Source organism: Sorex fumeus, unplaced genomic scaffold (genome assembly GCF_029834395.1).
Source record: "Sorex fumeus unplaced genomic scaffold, SorFum_2.1 ptg000006l, whole genome shotgun sequence".
NCBI classification, from domain to species: domain Eukaryota; kingdom Metazoa; phylum Chordata; class Mammalia; order Eulipotyphla; family Soricidae; genus Sorex; species Sorex fumeus.
Genome location: NW_026606063.1, coordinates 51,156,123 through 51,172,550, shown reverse-complemented (window position 1 = coordinate 51,172,550; position 16,428 = coordinate 51,156,123). Strand labels below are relative to the sequence as shown.

Here is a 16,428-nt window from a genome sequence, read left to right as displayed (position 1 = left end):
TTCATTCTCCACACTGCAAAAGGAGCAGTTTTCCTGAAAGACAAACCTAGTTATGCCACTTTTCTCTATACGATCCTTCAATACATTTCCATTACCTGCAGAGGAAGTTTAAATGTTAGTGTAATGAGCAATAAATTACATTTTTGTCCATTCCCAGGTTCAAGTGATTTTTCACACATATACATAAACTCACACATATACTCATAGTTTACTAGAGCTTACTGATGTGATTACAGTTTCCCAAATAAATTCCTTTTGTTCCTTTTCATTTCTCTTTTCTAACTAAAAGACCGCTACCTTCCATAATCTGTGTAACATTTAGGAATACTTCAGAATTCAAGGTGCAGGTCATAAGCTTTGAGAAAACTATAATAACATACATCCACTGTCATCATTTAACTGAATGCCCCACCAAACAACATACACTTTGAATAATTTGTACTTAATCAAGCATTTGTTCGTTTATCTAATTTTACATCTTCACTAATCTATATCCTAAAGACAGAACAAATGTATGAAGAAATGTATTTAATTTTTGCATCTCTGGAAAAAATACATTAAAAATATGTACAGGGTTTTCATGATTGGTGGGTGGGTGAGAGATGGCTGGCGGTTGAGTGTCAAGAGACAGAGATCAATTGGAGAATCCGCAGTTAACAGGTATCTATTAGAGAATCCACAGGTGAAGTTTTGTTGAGATCTTGAAATTTATTGGAAGAAAGGAGGAAAGAAGAAAGGAAGGAAGAAAGAAAGGAGGGAGGGAGAGGACTAGACAAAGGCTTGTTTAAAGGAATGACATAGAAGAGTTGAAGAAAGAATCATGACAAGTATAATAATAAAGGATAGAGAAGTTCTAGAATGGTTTTTACACGTGTCTGGCTGCAATAAAAACAAGTATGGACCGCTGTATCACAGAGGATATTTTAAGAAATGTACATACTCTCTGACCTGTTAATCTATGGAAGGAATAATTATAAGACTGAAAACAGGATCCTCTTCCTGTTCATCCCAAAAGCCATGCCCGGTTTTCTTCTTCTCCCAGGTCAGTCATTATTTGAACTCGGGACTTCACTTTCCCCGTGTATGCGACCCAGGCATCCTCTAGGACCCTGGGCCACCCACCATCCTTGAGCCTCTTCCTGTTTTCCTGAACGCCGTGCCCAGTTTTCTTCTCCTCGCAGGCTTTACACCCCCCCCCCCCCCCGCCCCAAACACACACTCTAGGTACTTGTAGGGGGGTGATCTCTGCAGAAGTGGGCGTGGCCTAATTTTGGGCCTGCTCACGCGGCCACAGGTAAATTACTCATACCCAACAATATTGTGTAACATTTTAGTCTCCATACCACCACAACAACATGAAGGGAAAAAATACAAATCCCCACCACGAGGAGAGGATGATGAAAAGAGTCCAGAAGCCTCATTAAGGTGTTTTCACTTAAGGGAGCTTTCTGAGAAAGAATTCAGATATGAAGTAATGAAAATGTTCAATGAACTTAATGAAACTGTGAGACAGATATCCAGTTAAGTAAAGGAGGACATGAAAGAAACAATTGAGAAAATACAAAAAAAAATGAGAGCAGAAATTGGAAAGCTATGCACTGAAATGTCACGAATAAAAGACTCAGTAGATGAAATAAACAACTCAGTTTGTGCCCTCAACAGTAGAATGGCTATAGCTGAAGACAGAATTAATGAGCTGAAAGATGAGCTTCAGGAAGACCAAAGGCAAAAACAAGCAATGGCAAGAGACCTCAAGACAGCTCTAGAGTGAATCAGAGTAATAGGGGTTGATTCCAAGAGGAATAGCATTAGAATCATTGGAGTACCAGAAGATCAGGGAAACAGGCCCAATGAAAAAGCCACAGTTAAACAAATCATTGCTGAAAAGTTCCCAGAGCTGGACAATGCAGGCATCTAGATTCAAGGAGCCTGAAGGGTGCCAGCTAAAAGAGACCTTACCAAAAACACTCCAAGACATATCATAGTTAGAATGATAAGTGTCACAGATAGAGACACAATACTGCAAACAGCAAGGACAAAGAAGGAAATAACATACAAAGGAGCACCCCTTAGATTCACAGCATACCTATCAGAGGAAATCCTCCAAGCCCGAAGGCAGTGGTGGGATATAGTGAAAAAACTCACTGAAATGAACACTTCACCAAGAGTACTTTATCCTGCTAAACACTCACTCAAACTTGAAGGAACGGTACACTATTTTCTGGATAAACAACAGCTCAGGATCTTCATAAACTCAAAACCAAACCTAAAAAAAGGGCTAAAGGGGTACTGTAAGAAAACACAAACCCCTATATGCACAACAAATGCTTACAGAAAGATAACACAAAACCCCATAACAATAAACTATCTCAACGTCAATGGTCTAAATTCACCAATTAAGTTACACAGAGTGGCAAAATGGATTCAGAGACTGAACCCAACCTTCTCCTGCCTACAAGAAACACATCTAAACAATCAGAACAAACACAGACTCGAAGTCAAAGGATAGGAAACACCCTGCAAGCAAACAACCCACTCAAAAAAGCTGGAGTGGCCTTACCATATTGTACAACATAGATTTCAGGTTAAAAAAGAATAGAAGGGACAATGAAGGCCATTTTTTATTAGTCAAGAGATATGTACAGCTGAAAGAAATCACACTCCTAAATGTAAACACACCCAATAAGGGACGAGCCAAATATCTACAACAACTGCTAGTAGACCTTAAGGACATTACAAGCAACACAATAGTAGATCTATACAGGACCTTATACTCACACCCCCCACCCCAAAAAGAATATATATTCTTTTACAGTGCTCATAGAACATTTTACAGAATAGACCATGTGCTGGGCCACAAAGCATACCTCGAAAGAATCAGGTATCAACTATCTTCTCAGACCACGATGCACTGAAGATAGAAGTTAATCATGTACAGATGCAGAAAACCAAACAAAACACTGGAAATTAAACAACTCAATGTTGAACAACAAGTGGGTCAGGAAAGAAATCAAGGAAGAAATCAAAAGATACATGGAAACAAATGAGAATGAAGACACGAGCTACCAGAACCTATGGGACATAGCTAAAGCCACGTTAAGGGGAAAATTTATAGCTCTGCAAGCATTTCTCAGGAAGGAAGAAAGGGCCCACATAAACAACTTGAAATCACAGCTCAAGATATTATAAAAGGACCGACAAAAGGAGTCCAAACCAGGCAGAAGGAAAGAGATCATAAAACTTGTGCAGAAATCAATGACATGGAAACCCAAAAAATAATCCTAAAATTAATGAAACCAATAACTGGTTCTTTGAAAAAATAAAAAAGATAGATAAACCACTAACAAGACTCACAAAGAAATAGAGAGAACACTAATAAACTGAAGCAGAAATTAGAAGGGGGATATCACAACAGAAATCAAAGAAATTCAAAAGATCATCAGAGACTACTTTGAAAATCTGTATGTTGCAAAACAAGAGAACCTAGAAGAAATGGATAAATTCCTGGATTCCTATAATCTCCCAAGGCTGAATCAAGAAGATATAGAATACTTATTAATATCAAGGAAAATGAAATCGGATTCAAAAGTCTTCCCCAAAACAAAAGCCCAGGTCCAGTTGGGTTTGCTAGCGATTTTTTCCAAACATTTAAAGAGAACCTATTGCCAGTTCGTCTCAAGATTTTCCAGGAGATTAAAGAAACAGAAACTCGCCCAAACTGAACAGATATTAACAGATATGAAGTAGATATGAAGCAGATATGAAGCAGAAAAGATATAAATAGATATGAAGCCCATATCCCTCTAATACCAAAAGGAAACAAAGACACCACAAGAAAAGAAAACTACAGGCCGATATCCCTGATGAACATAGATGCAAAAATACTCAACAAAATACTAGTAAATAGATAAAAAAGATCATAACCATGACCAAGTGGGATTCATCCCAGGATACAATGATGATACAATGATGGATACATTCAGAAATCACTGTCACTGTCACTGTCCTCCCATTGTTCATTGACTTGCTCGAGCAGGCCCAGTAATGTCTGCATTTTGAAACTTGTTGTTACTGTGTTTGGCATATTGAATACATCATGGGTAGCTTGCCAGGCTTTGCCGTGCGGGTGAGATACTCTCAGTAGGTTGCCGGGCTCTCTGAGAGGGGTGGAAAATCGAACCCGGCTTGGCCAGGTTGGCTGCGCGCAAGGCAAACGCCCAGTCGTTGTGCTATCGCTCCAGCTCATTCGGAAATCAATCAACATAATCCATCATATAAACAAAAGAATAGATAAAAACCATATGATCATAACAATAAATGCAGAGAAAGCATCAGACAATATCCAGCACCTGTTTATGATGAAAACCCTCACTAAAATGGTTATAGAAGGGACTTTCCTCAATATAGTTAAATCCATCTACCAAAGCCTATGGCAAGCCTCATCCTCAAGAAGAAAAACTAAGAGCCTTCCCTCTAAGATCAGGGATGAGATAAGGATACTCACTCTCTCCACTGCTATTCAATATAGTACTGGAAGTACTTGCAACAGCGTTTATGGAAGAAAAAGATATTAAGGGCATTCAGGAAGGAGAGAAAGCAATCAAGCTCTCATATTCACAGACCATATGATTCTATACTTAGAGAACACAAAACCTCCACCAAGAAACTCCTAGAAACAATACACTTGTATAGTAAAGTTGCAGGCTATAAAATCAATACTCAGTAGTCCATGGTTTTCCTATACGCAAATAATGAGAGAGATCAAAATTGACATGAAAAAAAATCCCATTCACAATTGTGTCCCCAGCAAATCAAGTACCTAGGAATAAGCTTAACTAAGGATATAAAAGACCTGTAAAACGAAAACTACAAAGCATTACTTCAGGAAATAAAAGAGAACACAAGGAAATGGAAAGATATGCCCTGCTCATAGATCGGGAGAATAAACATTGTCAAAATGGCAATACTCCCCAAAGCATTGTACAAATTCAATGCGATCCCTATAAGAATATACATGACATTCTTCAAAGAAATGGAGAAAACACTCCTGAAATTCATATGGAACAGTAAGCCCCCATGAATAGCTAAAGCAATTTTTGGGAAAACAAAAATGGGAGGAATCAACCTCCCCAACCTCAAACTCTACTACAAAGCAGTGATAATTAAAACAGCATGGTACTGGAACAAAGGCAGAGCTGCAGACCAACAGAACAGGGTTGAATATACTGTCACCTCTGAAAAAATATATGATCATCTAATCTTTGATAAGGGAGCAAGAAATGTGAAGTGGATCAAGGAAAACCACTTTAACAAATTTTGCTGGCAAAACTGGACAGCTACATGCAAAAAAAATGCGCTCAGAGTCTACTTAACACCATGTACAAAAGTAAGATAAAATGGATTAAATGCCTCAACATAAAAATGTAAACCATAAAGCATATTGAAGACAAGGTTGGCAAAACTCTCCACGACATTGAAGCTAACGGTATCTTCAAAGATGGCACGCCACTGTCTAAGCAAATGAAAACAGAGATAGACAAATGGGACTATCTTAAATTAAGACGCTTCTGCACCTCAAAAGAAACAGTGACCAAAATATAAAGACAGTTTACAGAATGGGAAAGGATACCTATCCTCAATACCTATCTGACAAGAGGTTGATATCATGGATATCAAAGCACTGGTTGAACTCCACAAGAAAAAAACATCCAACCCCATAAAAATATGGGGCAATGAAATGAACAGAAATTTTCTCAAATAAGTAATCTGAATGATAAAAAGGCACATGAGAAAATGCTCTACATCACTAATCATCAGGGAGTTGCAGATCAAAATAACAATGAGATATCACTGCACACCCCAGAGACTGGCCCACATCCAAAAGAATAAGAGCAGCGGGTATTGGTGCAGATTTGGCGATAAAGGGACCTCCTTCATTGCTTGTGGAAATGCTGACGGTTCAGCCCTTTTGGAAAACAGTATGGATGGTTCTCAAAAAAATTAGAAATTGAGCTCCCATTTGACCCAGCAATACCAGTCCTGGGAATATATCCCGGAAAGGCAAAAAAAGTACAGTCAAAATGGCATCTGCACTTCTATGTTCATTGTTGCACTATTCACAATAGCCAAAATTTGGAAAAAGCCCGAGTAGCTGAGAACAGAAGACTTGTTAAAGAAACTTGGTACATCTACACAATGGAATACTAAGAAGCTGTTAGAAAAGATGAAGTCATGAAGGTTACATACACGTGGTTCTACATGGAAAGTATAATGCTAAGGGAAATGAGCTTAAAAGAAAGGGGCAGACATAGAAAGACTGCATTCATCTGGGTAATATAAAGTAACAGAATGGGAGTTGAACACCCAAGAATGGTTGATATAAGTACCAGGAGTTCTGCTCCATGGCTTGGAAGCTGGCAGCACATGCTGGGGAGAAAGGAAGCTCAGATAGAAAAGGGAATACAAAGTAAAGGATGTTTGGAGGACTCACTGGGCATGCAAGACACATGCTGAAAGTAGACTATAGATCAAACACGATGGCCACTCAATACCTCTGTTGCAAACTACAAGACCCTGAAGGAAAGAGTGAGCAAAATGGAATGCCCTGCCACAGCCACAGGGTGGGGAGATGGGGTGTTGGTGTGGAAGGGCTACTGGGATCATTGATGGTGGAGAATGGGCACTAGTGTTGGGATGGGTATTTTGTATAACTAAAACCTAAGCACGAATCTTTGCAAGTCTACAACTGTACCTCATGGTGTTTCACTTATAAAATAAAAGAGTGAAAACAGAATCACTATAAATATTTGCCCACAGGAATGGTTAAGTAAATTATGATGCAGCCACATCTTAGAATATCAGTCATGCCTATTCTTTTTCATATTATAACTACAAAGAAGCTGTGTCAACATTTTTGACATGTGGTTACAATACAAGTTTAAAATAGCTAGGTAAACCAAGACAATGCCATGTTACAGTAGTAAAGAGAATAGCTGTGAAGAGACATCATGAGAAGAGAGAAATATGAGAATTTTTTTAAAATAATGTGGACAGGTGATGAGACTACAAAACTATGGATGACCTTTGCTCTAGACTGACTTCACTGTGTTCAATAGTAGCTACCTCTATGTCCACTTTCACTCTTCAAATCATCTTTCATATTCAAGTCCAGTAAAATGCATGACACAAATGTTCAGTGCTCTTTCCCCATGCAATAAAGACCTTCATAGCATCACGTACTTCATAGCCATCTTTGTCAGTACTCTTTCATTTCCTTTTTTAGAAGTTAGGCTTAGATGATTAATTTCCCTCAGTCAGAGGGTGCCCGTATTCCCAGTCCAAAATTTTGGCCTGTGTCTTGTCAACTAAGCTATTTTTCTTTTCATCTATTTAGTAAGTGTAGGACACAGATGTTCAGCTGAATTTCATGGTATTTTCAAAACATAGGACTTTGAAGAACCGATAAGAAATGTCAAATTTATGGGAACAATATTTTTAATGAGTAGGTAGATTAGCATTTAAAAAATTAATATTTGGTCTTTGTCCTGGATGTTTTACAACATCCAATTATTATTATGGTTTTAAATTTAATGATTTTATTGATTTACATTTTTGAGTTCATTTTTTTGAAAATGAACTTTATTTTTATTTTTATTGTAAAGTAAAATGGTTACAGTAGTGTTGACATTTATGGTTTTGATGTATAGAGTTACTGCAAACTGCAACTTCCCAACCACCTAGAAGTTCAAGACCCTTCATCTCTGCTCCATTTATTTGTTTGGTTTTGTTATACACTGTGGTTCCATGCTGCTAGACCAAGCACAACCTCCGTCCCCAGCATGCCAGGATCCCTCAACCATCATTCTAAGGTACCTTCTCTCTATTGCCTTCCAAGAATGATCACATCTCCTTCAATCCTTGGGATATCTGGAGTGATCAGTCTTTGAGATTCTAATGAGATAACACTTGGTGATTTTCTCCTGGAAAGGAATACTATACCTTCCAGTTCCTACCTCCCCAACCTTCTCAGAAAGGAGAATGAATAAAGATAGAATGAGTCACTTACAGTTAGTAATTGCAATTATGTCAGTTTTAAGACCTTTCAGGATGGAGAAGACACAGAGTTGTGTGGAGAGGAGTGGGAGAAACAAAAGCTTTGCACCCACTGCACCCCACCGCTGTACCTTACCTCTCTTCTACTTTCTTGATTTTGTCTCCTTTATTTAAAAAAATGTATCAAGTACAGGCTGGAGCAGTAACACAGTGGGTAGGGCATTTGCCTTGCACGAGGCCAGCCTGGGTTCGATTCCTCTGCCCCTCTTGGAGAGTCCAGCAAGCTACTGAGGGTATCCCGTCCTCATGGGGTACTCTCAGAGCCTCAGAGCCTGGCAAGCTCCCTTCTGGTATTTGATATGCCAAAAACAGTAACAACAAGTGTCACAATGGAGATGTTACTGGTGCTTGTTCAATCAAAAATCGATAAACAATAGGAGACAGTGTTACAGTGTTACAGTATCAAGTAAAGTTCTTGCTGAGTTCTGTGAATTGGTATAGGGCATTGTTGAAACTGAATAGGATGAGGAACTGATGGAAATTCTAAGGTGTAGTCAAAAGTACTAGGAGTTGTCATTAGCTTATGAAAAAGAACAGTCTTAAGAAACTGAGCCCCTAGTCCATGGGATATGCTAACACTAGAGTCGACTTGTTGTACATCAGGTTGATGAAGGAGAATTGAAAATTATTTAGTGATGTAAAAGAAAACTCTCAAACATTTGGTGCCAAATTATGTGAATAAAATAGGTTGGGTAATACAGGAGTTAAAACAGTAGTATAGTCACTGTCATAGAAAACCAGAAGTTCTTATCTCCCCATATTGCATATTGTAAAATGATGCACAGTGCTCTATTGGGAATATTATTATCATCATTTGCGAGTAAAGAGCAACCAAGGAATAACTCCCTGCTTAGGTTTGAAACTTCACAACTTATGTCCACTTGCTTAACTCAGTTTTCAAGTAAGAGGCCACTCTGGTTCTGATATTTGTGAGTTATCTTATCCTCATTATAAGTATGTTGTTTGAAAATCCATTTAGAACTAATTTAGTATTTTCTAATTATAGAGTAGGAAATCTAAAAATAACCATACTGATGCTTGGCACTGGACATATGCAACTTGTTTGCCTATTTTAGATATATTACTATTCATACATACTTGAGCATAGGTATAAGGATATATGTGTAGCTGAGTGGATGAAGGGGGAGGGTCTTGAGAAATACAAAAAATAAAAATAAAAAAAGATTATTAGGAGATTAGGAGACACCTAAGTTTTTTTCCTATCCTGTAATTAAAGATTTTCTTCCTGACCATTGTTGTCTTGCTTCTTGGAAGATTCTTTGGACTCTAAATGATATTGAGTTTGGGTTACAAATGATTTCAATTTCTTCACAGCACTAATGACAATCTTACGGTTTCCTGGTATTATATTATAAAGCAACACTTCACAACTTCTTGCCTACAATATTATTTCCTGTTGATCATTCACAGTAAAATATTATATTTCTCATGTTTTACAACTTTGTTTGCTGTATTTGTAGTTTTGGGGACTAAAAGCCACTTAATGAACTGTCAGAGACTTAATAATGGTTGACACTGTGAACAGGTACTTTTAAGGACTTGGTAGGGTTTCCATGTTAACCCAATACACATCTACCTGGTATACCAATGAGCAATGTGCCAACTTATTTGAGAAACCCAGTAGCCTCATTACTTCTCACTAGTAACTGCTGATTTTCCAGCCATTCTTTTATGAGGCTTTGGGGCACTGATTAAACAATAACTACTGTACCTGTCATAATTAAAGGGGCATGGCATTTTTTTTCTACACAGAAATAGCTCATATGAATGTGTATGTTCTTTAGTTACCTCAAATATTGATATGGTTTCCATTCATACAAATGTTGCCCTTTTAAAAGCATAAAGGCAACCCAGCAAGCATCAGATAACTTCCTAAAGTATTTTAAATGGCTATGATGTGCTAATGCACACACATGAAATTAAAATATTGTAAGCCAGGTCTAGTGCTCTTGGCTTATTTTTATAGAATAACTCAATCATGGTTTCAATCCTGTGATGTGACTTTTGATACATTTAAATGATAGCATAGAAAGCAATGTTCTTTTCATTTGGTTCGAGAATTGAGTAGTTGTACACATGCACTCACCAGCTGACCTCAGTTAAGTTGTTGGTCTTCTAAAACCTCAGTGTTCTTTTTTTAATATACCGAGTGCTTCAATGCTGCATATTATAATATATATATATATATATATATATATATATCTGTAATGCCAGGGTTTAATCCCAAGACCCTGAGCTCTGCTGGGGGTAATCTCTAAACACAGAGCCAGGAGTAGCTCATAAACTCCGCTGGGGGCAGCCCATACCCAATAATAAACCATTATTATAGGGGCTGGAGCAATAGCACACAGGGTACGGCGTTTGCCTTGCATGTAGGTGAGCTGGGTTCAATTCCCAGCATCCCATATGGTCCCCTGAGCACCACCAGGAGTAATTCCTGAGTTCAAAGCCAGGAGTAATCCCTGAGCATTTCAGGGTGTGACGCAAAAATAAATAATCACTTAATAACTTAATCAGTTAACTTCCTGTTAGTCTTTGATTTGCTCGAGCGGGCATAAGTAACGTCTCCACTTGTCTCTGCCGCGTGCTAGTGTAGCCCAATGGCATCTGTTCGCTCTGGGAACAGGAAGAGCCTCAAACCGATTGTTCGTGATCTTGATGAAGAAGTCTGACCATCTGGTAGGTGGGCGGCCACGCGGTCTTTGGACATCCCTTGGAATCCAGTCGGTAACAGCTCTAGTCCAGCGGTCGTATTTAAATCTCATTACTTGCCCAGCCTATCTGATTTTTGACACCTTGGCAAACGAGACAGCGTCCCTTATTCTTGATTGTCGACGAATGTCAGAACAGGATGAGAATGCTATTCAGGTCTCCCAAAGAAGAATAGAAAGAGCTATGCTTGGAATATCACGTTTCACTCAAATGAGAGAACGAATCCGGAGTTCTGACATCCGTCGACGATCAAGGATCAGGGACGCTGTCTCATATGCCAAGGTGTCGAAAATCAGATGGGCTGGTCACGTAATGAGATTTAAAGACGACCGTTGGACTAGAGCTGTTACTGATTGGATTCCATGGGATGTCAAGAGACCGCGTGGCCGCCAACCTACCAGATGGTCAGACTTCTTTGTCAAGATCATGAACGATCGATTTGAGGCCCTCCATGTTCCCGGAGCGAAGAGATGCCATTGGGCTACACTAGCATGCGACAGGGACAAATGGAGACATTACTGGCGCCCGCTCGAGCAAATCGACGACTAACGGGAAGTTAAGTGATTAAGTGATTAAGTGTCAGAACTTTGGATTCTTTCTCTCATTTGAGTGAAACGAGATATTCCAAGCATAGCTCTTTCAATTCTTCTTTGGGAGATCTGAATAGCATTCTCATCCTGTTTGCGTAGGACCCAGGTCTCTGAGGCATATGTTAATGCAGGAAGAACAGTGGAATCAAAGAGATGTGCCCGGAGCGGAGGTTCTTCGTCCTCTTAGCTATTTCTTCAACGCTCTTGAAGGTGTTCCAAGCCGCTCTCTTCCTCCTGCGCAGCTCAGGTGCCAGGTCATTTGTCATGTTGATGTCTCGACCTAGGCACACATAGCTGTTGCATTCAGAGATGGTCGTTCCGTTGAGAGCGAATGGGGCATCAGGAACGAGGCTGCTGCTCATAAACATTGTCTTCATAAGATTCAGCTGTAGTTCTACCTTTTGACACTCACAGTCAAAGTCAGCCAGCATTTGTGCCGCTTGGCTGATGTTTGGTGTTATTTAAAAAATGTCATCAGCAAAGCGGAGGTGATGTAGTTGCCGACCATCTATCTTCACTCCCATTCCTTCCCATTCCAGTCGTCGCATGATGTTCTCAGGGGTGGCACTGAAGAGTTTCGGTGAAATGGTATCACCTTGCCGAATCCCTCTCTTGACATCAATGATTACTTCTTTGTAGAATGGTGAGATCCTAGTAGTGAATCCGCAATACAACTCACGGAGAATCTTGATGTATTGGGCTTGAATGCCCTGATTGGCTCACGCTTCAATGACCGCTTCCGTCTCAACAGAATCAAAGCCCTTCTTTAAATCAATGAACGTTAAACAGAGCGGCATCTTGAACTCCCGAGAAACCTCAATGAGGTTGGTTATTGTGTGGATATGGTCGATGGTGCTGAATCCTTTGTGGAACCCGGCTTGATCGCATGGTTGTCCTTCATCTAGTGTTCTGCCAATCCTATTTAGGATGACTCGAGTGAACAACTTGTAGATGACAGACAATAGGGAGATTGGGCGATAGTTGCCAATGTCATGGATGTCTCCCTTCTTGAACAGTAGTACGGTCCTGCTGGTTTTCCATTGGGACGGAACCTTGCATTCAGACAGGTAGCGTGTGAAGAACCGAGCCAGTGTATTGATGAGTACTGACGGCAGGTTCTTCAGGTGTTCGGGTCTGACCTTGTCTGGGGTGGGTGCTGTTTGTTTCTTTACTGATGAAATGGCCTGTCAGATTTCGGAAGGGAGAACATTGGGAACGACATATCCATTCTGTGGAATTTGGTATGCTGGCAAGTGGACATGGCTATCAAAGAGATTTGAGTAAAAGTCATGGATAATCTTCTCCATTGCCGTTCTGGAGGATGTGATGGATCCATCAGGACGTCGGAGGGCAGTCATTTTGGTCTTGTAGTTGGCGAAGGACAGGCGGGCATTATGAATACTTTTCCCGGCTTCTGCCGCATCTACCAGCACTTCTGCTCTTCTCTCTTTGAGGTCTTTCTTGATCGCATCTCTGCACTGCTTTGCGAGCTCAGACATTAGCTTGCGGTTGCCTGAGTCATGTGCCAAACCAAGCTGGCGAATAAGCTCAAGAGTTTTCGAAGACAGGTGTTTTTTTGCGGCTATCTCTCTCTTGGCGTTCCTCGCACATTCATGGAGGTGCTGAACCCTCCCACCCCCCATCCCCGCCAGCCCACCCTGCCTCTGTGGCAAGGCATTCCCTTTTGTTCTCTCTCTCCTTTTGGGTGTTGTGGTTTGCAAAAGAGGCAATGAGTGGCAATCATGTTTGGTCTATAGTTTACTTTCAGCATGCTACTTCCATCCTGGGAGGATCCTTCCAACACCAACATCTCATTATGATGAAAGAGAAAGAAGCATGAAAATTTGTAAGTCTACAACTATACCTCATGGTGTCTCACTAATAAAAAATTTAAATAAAAAAAGGAAAAAAATGTCAGTGAAGAAAAAAAATTCTCTACTATCCTGACACATTATTAAAAATAAATGAAATTATTTATTGTCTGTTTTGTTGCTGTATATTGTCAGAAAATTAAGGTCTATAGAAAAAGCGAAAAAATTAAAATCTTAGGGTTAGGACAAATGGAGACGTTACTGGTGTCTGCTCGAGGAAATAGATGAACAATGGGATGACAGTGATACAGTGATACAGTGATATATGTGTATATATTTATATATATGTGTAAATATACTGCATATGACAAACATTATGTGATAAACATATATTATAAGAGTAGTTATAAAACATGCTTTTTTTAACTGGGGTCTCTGGTGGGAAATGTACACTAGTGCATAGTTGGGTGTTGGAACATTGTATGACAAACCCAAAAATTAACTTTGTAACTGTGTATCTCACTGTGATTCAGTTAAAAAAAAAACTAAACATACTCAAAATTTTTTAATAAAATAAAATAAAGGTCTTCTTTGCTGTCCTGGGATGGGTTTGAAAGCAACTCCCAGACATGTTCAGTCTTGCAGTACAGACCTAATGATTCAATGCTCAGATGAATTAGTAATGCAGTGATGCTTGAACCTATCATTACAGAGGACTACCAGGATTACCCTAGAAGTGCTCAGAGGACCATGAGATACCAAACCCTTTTGTATGTAAGGCTTATACTCTTTCTCTTTATATAATTTCTCTGATGCCTAAAATCTAAAGCTTCACCAAATTAAATACAAAATTAGATATTAATGTGTGCATATAATCATCATCAATGGAGATTATCCACAACTTCAAGTCAGATCTCTTCAATAGCCATGTTCACCTGCCCACATACAAAATTCCACAAGATGGATATGTAATTCCCAGCATTTTCCCTTTCGAAATCTGGCATGCCATTTCATTGGTAAAGAAGCATACAGCACCCGTCCAGAAAAGGGCAGATCCAAATACCTGAAGAATCTGCTGCTAGTACTCATCAATACACTGGTTCAGCTCTTCATATTCTACCTGTCTGAATGCAAGGTTCCGTCCCAGTGAAAAACCAGCAGGACCTCTATGTTGAACAAGAAGGGAAACATCCACGACATTGGCAACTTTAGCCTGATTTGCCTACTATCTGTCGTCTACAAGTTGTTCACTCAACTCTTCCTAAATAGGATTGACAGAACACTAGACGAAGGACAGCCATGCGAGCAGTCAGGGTTCTGAAAAGTATTCAGCACCATTGACCATATCCACACGGTAACCAAGCTCATTGAGGTTTTGCGAGAGTTCAAGATGCTGCTCTGTCTAATGTTCATCTATTTAAAGAAGGCCTTTGATCCTGTTGAGACTGAACTGGTCATCGAAGCCCTAGCCAAGCAGGGCGTTCAAAGTCAGTATACCAGGATCCTCCTGGAGCTGTATTACGGATTCACCACCAGGATCTCATCATTCTACAAGGAAGTGATCATAGATGTAAAGAGAGGGGTTCGGCAGGGTGATACTATTTCACCAAAACTCTTCAGTGCCACCCATGAGAACATCATGTGACAACTGGAATGGAAAGGGATGGAAGTGAAGATAGATGGTCGGCAACTATACCACCTCAACTTCGATGATGACATCGTTCTAATAGCACCAAACATTAGCCAAGCAGCATGAACGCTGGCCGACTTCAACTGTGAGTGTGGAAAGGTCGGACTGCACCTGAATCTCATGAAGACATTGTTCATGAGAAATGAACTAGTTCCTGACTTCCCATTTGCTCTCAACAGAACAAACATCTCCAAATGCAGCAGTTATGTGTACCCGAGTTGAGAACTCAACATGACGAACGACTTGGCACCAGAACTGAGCAAGATGAGGAGATTGGAGTGGAACGCCCTCAAGAGAGTCAAAGAAGTTGTTTAAGAGGATGAAGAACCGCCTTTCGGCCGGAACCGCCAGCGTTCAGTAAAGTAAATCGCAAAAATGACCAACACAAAGGGAAAGCGGAGGGGCACCCGCTATATGTTCTCCAGACCTTTCAGAAAACATGGAGTTGTTCCTTTGGCCACGTACATGCGTATATACAAGAAAGGTGATATCGTAGACATAAAGGGAATGGGCACTGTCCAAAAAGGAATGCCCCACAAATGTTATCATGGCAAAACTGGAAGAGTCTACAATGTTACCCAGCATGCCGTTGGCATTGTTGTGAACAAACAAGTCAAGGGCAAGATTCTTGCCAAGAGAATTAATGTCCGCATTGAGCATATTAAGCATTCTAAAAGTCGAGACAGCTTCCTGAAACGGGTGAAGGAAAATGATCAGAAAAAGAAGGAAGCCAAAGAGAAAGGAACTTGGGTTCAACTGAAGCGCCAGCCTGCTCCACCCAGAGAAGCACACTTTGTAAGAACCAATGGAAAGGAACCTGAGCTGCTGGAGCCCATTCCTTATGAATTCATGGCATGAGAAGTGTTGTTTAAAAATAAAGAAACTCCTGGACTATAAAAAAAAAAAAAAAAAAAAGAGGATGAAGAACCTCCGCCTCCTGGCACATCTTTTCTACTCCACCATTCTTTCTTCACTAACATATGCCTCAGAGACCTGGGCCCTACGAAAACAGGATGAGAACGCTATTCAGGTCTCCCAAAGAGGAATCGGAAGAGCTGTGATTTGAGCATCATGCTTCCCTCAAATGAGAGAAAGAATCCGGAGTTCCTTTGATCGGTTGATCCAGAATCAGGGACACTGCCTCATTTGCCAAGGTGTCGAAAATCAGATGGGCAGGACATGTAATGAGATTTGGAGCCAACCGCTGGACTTAGAGCTGTTACCAACTGGATTTCAAGGGATGTCAAAAGAACAACTGGCCATCCACCTACGAGATGGTGGGACTAAAGACCCTGAATGAACAGTTTGATGCTCTTCGTGTTCCTGGAGCGAGCAGACACCACTGGGCTACACTAGCATGTGACAGGGACAAATGGAGATGTTACTGGCACACCCTCAAGCTAATCCAATGAGCAACAGGATGACAAGTAATACAAGTGATGTTCATCACTATCACTGCCATCATCATCATTATCATCATCACTATCACAAT

General features: G+C 40.1%; 1 protein-coding gene across 1 annotated transcript; it reads left to right on the top strand.

Annotated features, from left to right (window-relative positions):
* The first annotated feature begins 15,277 nt into the window (after positions 1-15,277).
* LOC130034648 (60S ribosomal protein L21) lies at positions 15,278-15,802 on the top strand. Its single transcript, XM_056126281.1, has one exon. The coding sequence runs from the start codon at positions 15,312-15,314 to the stop codon at positions 15,792-15,794; it is 483 nt and encodes a 160-aa protein (XP_055982256.1). The 5' UTR covers positions 15,278-15,311; the 3' UTR covers positions 15,795-15,802.
* The last annotated feature ends 626 nt before the right edge of the window (positions 15,803-16,428 follow it).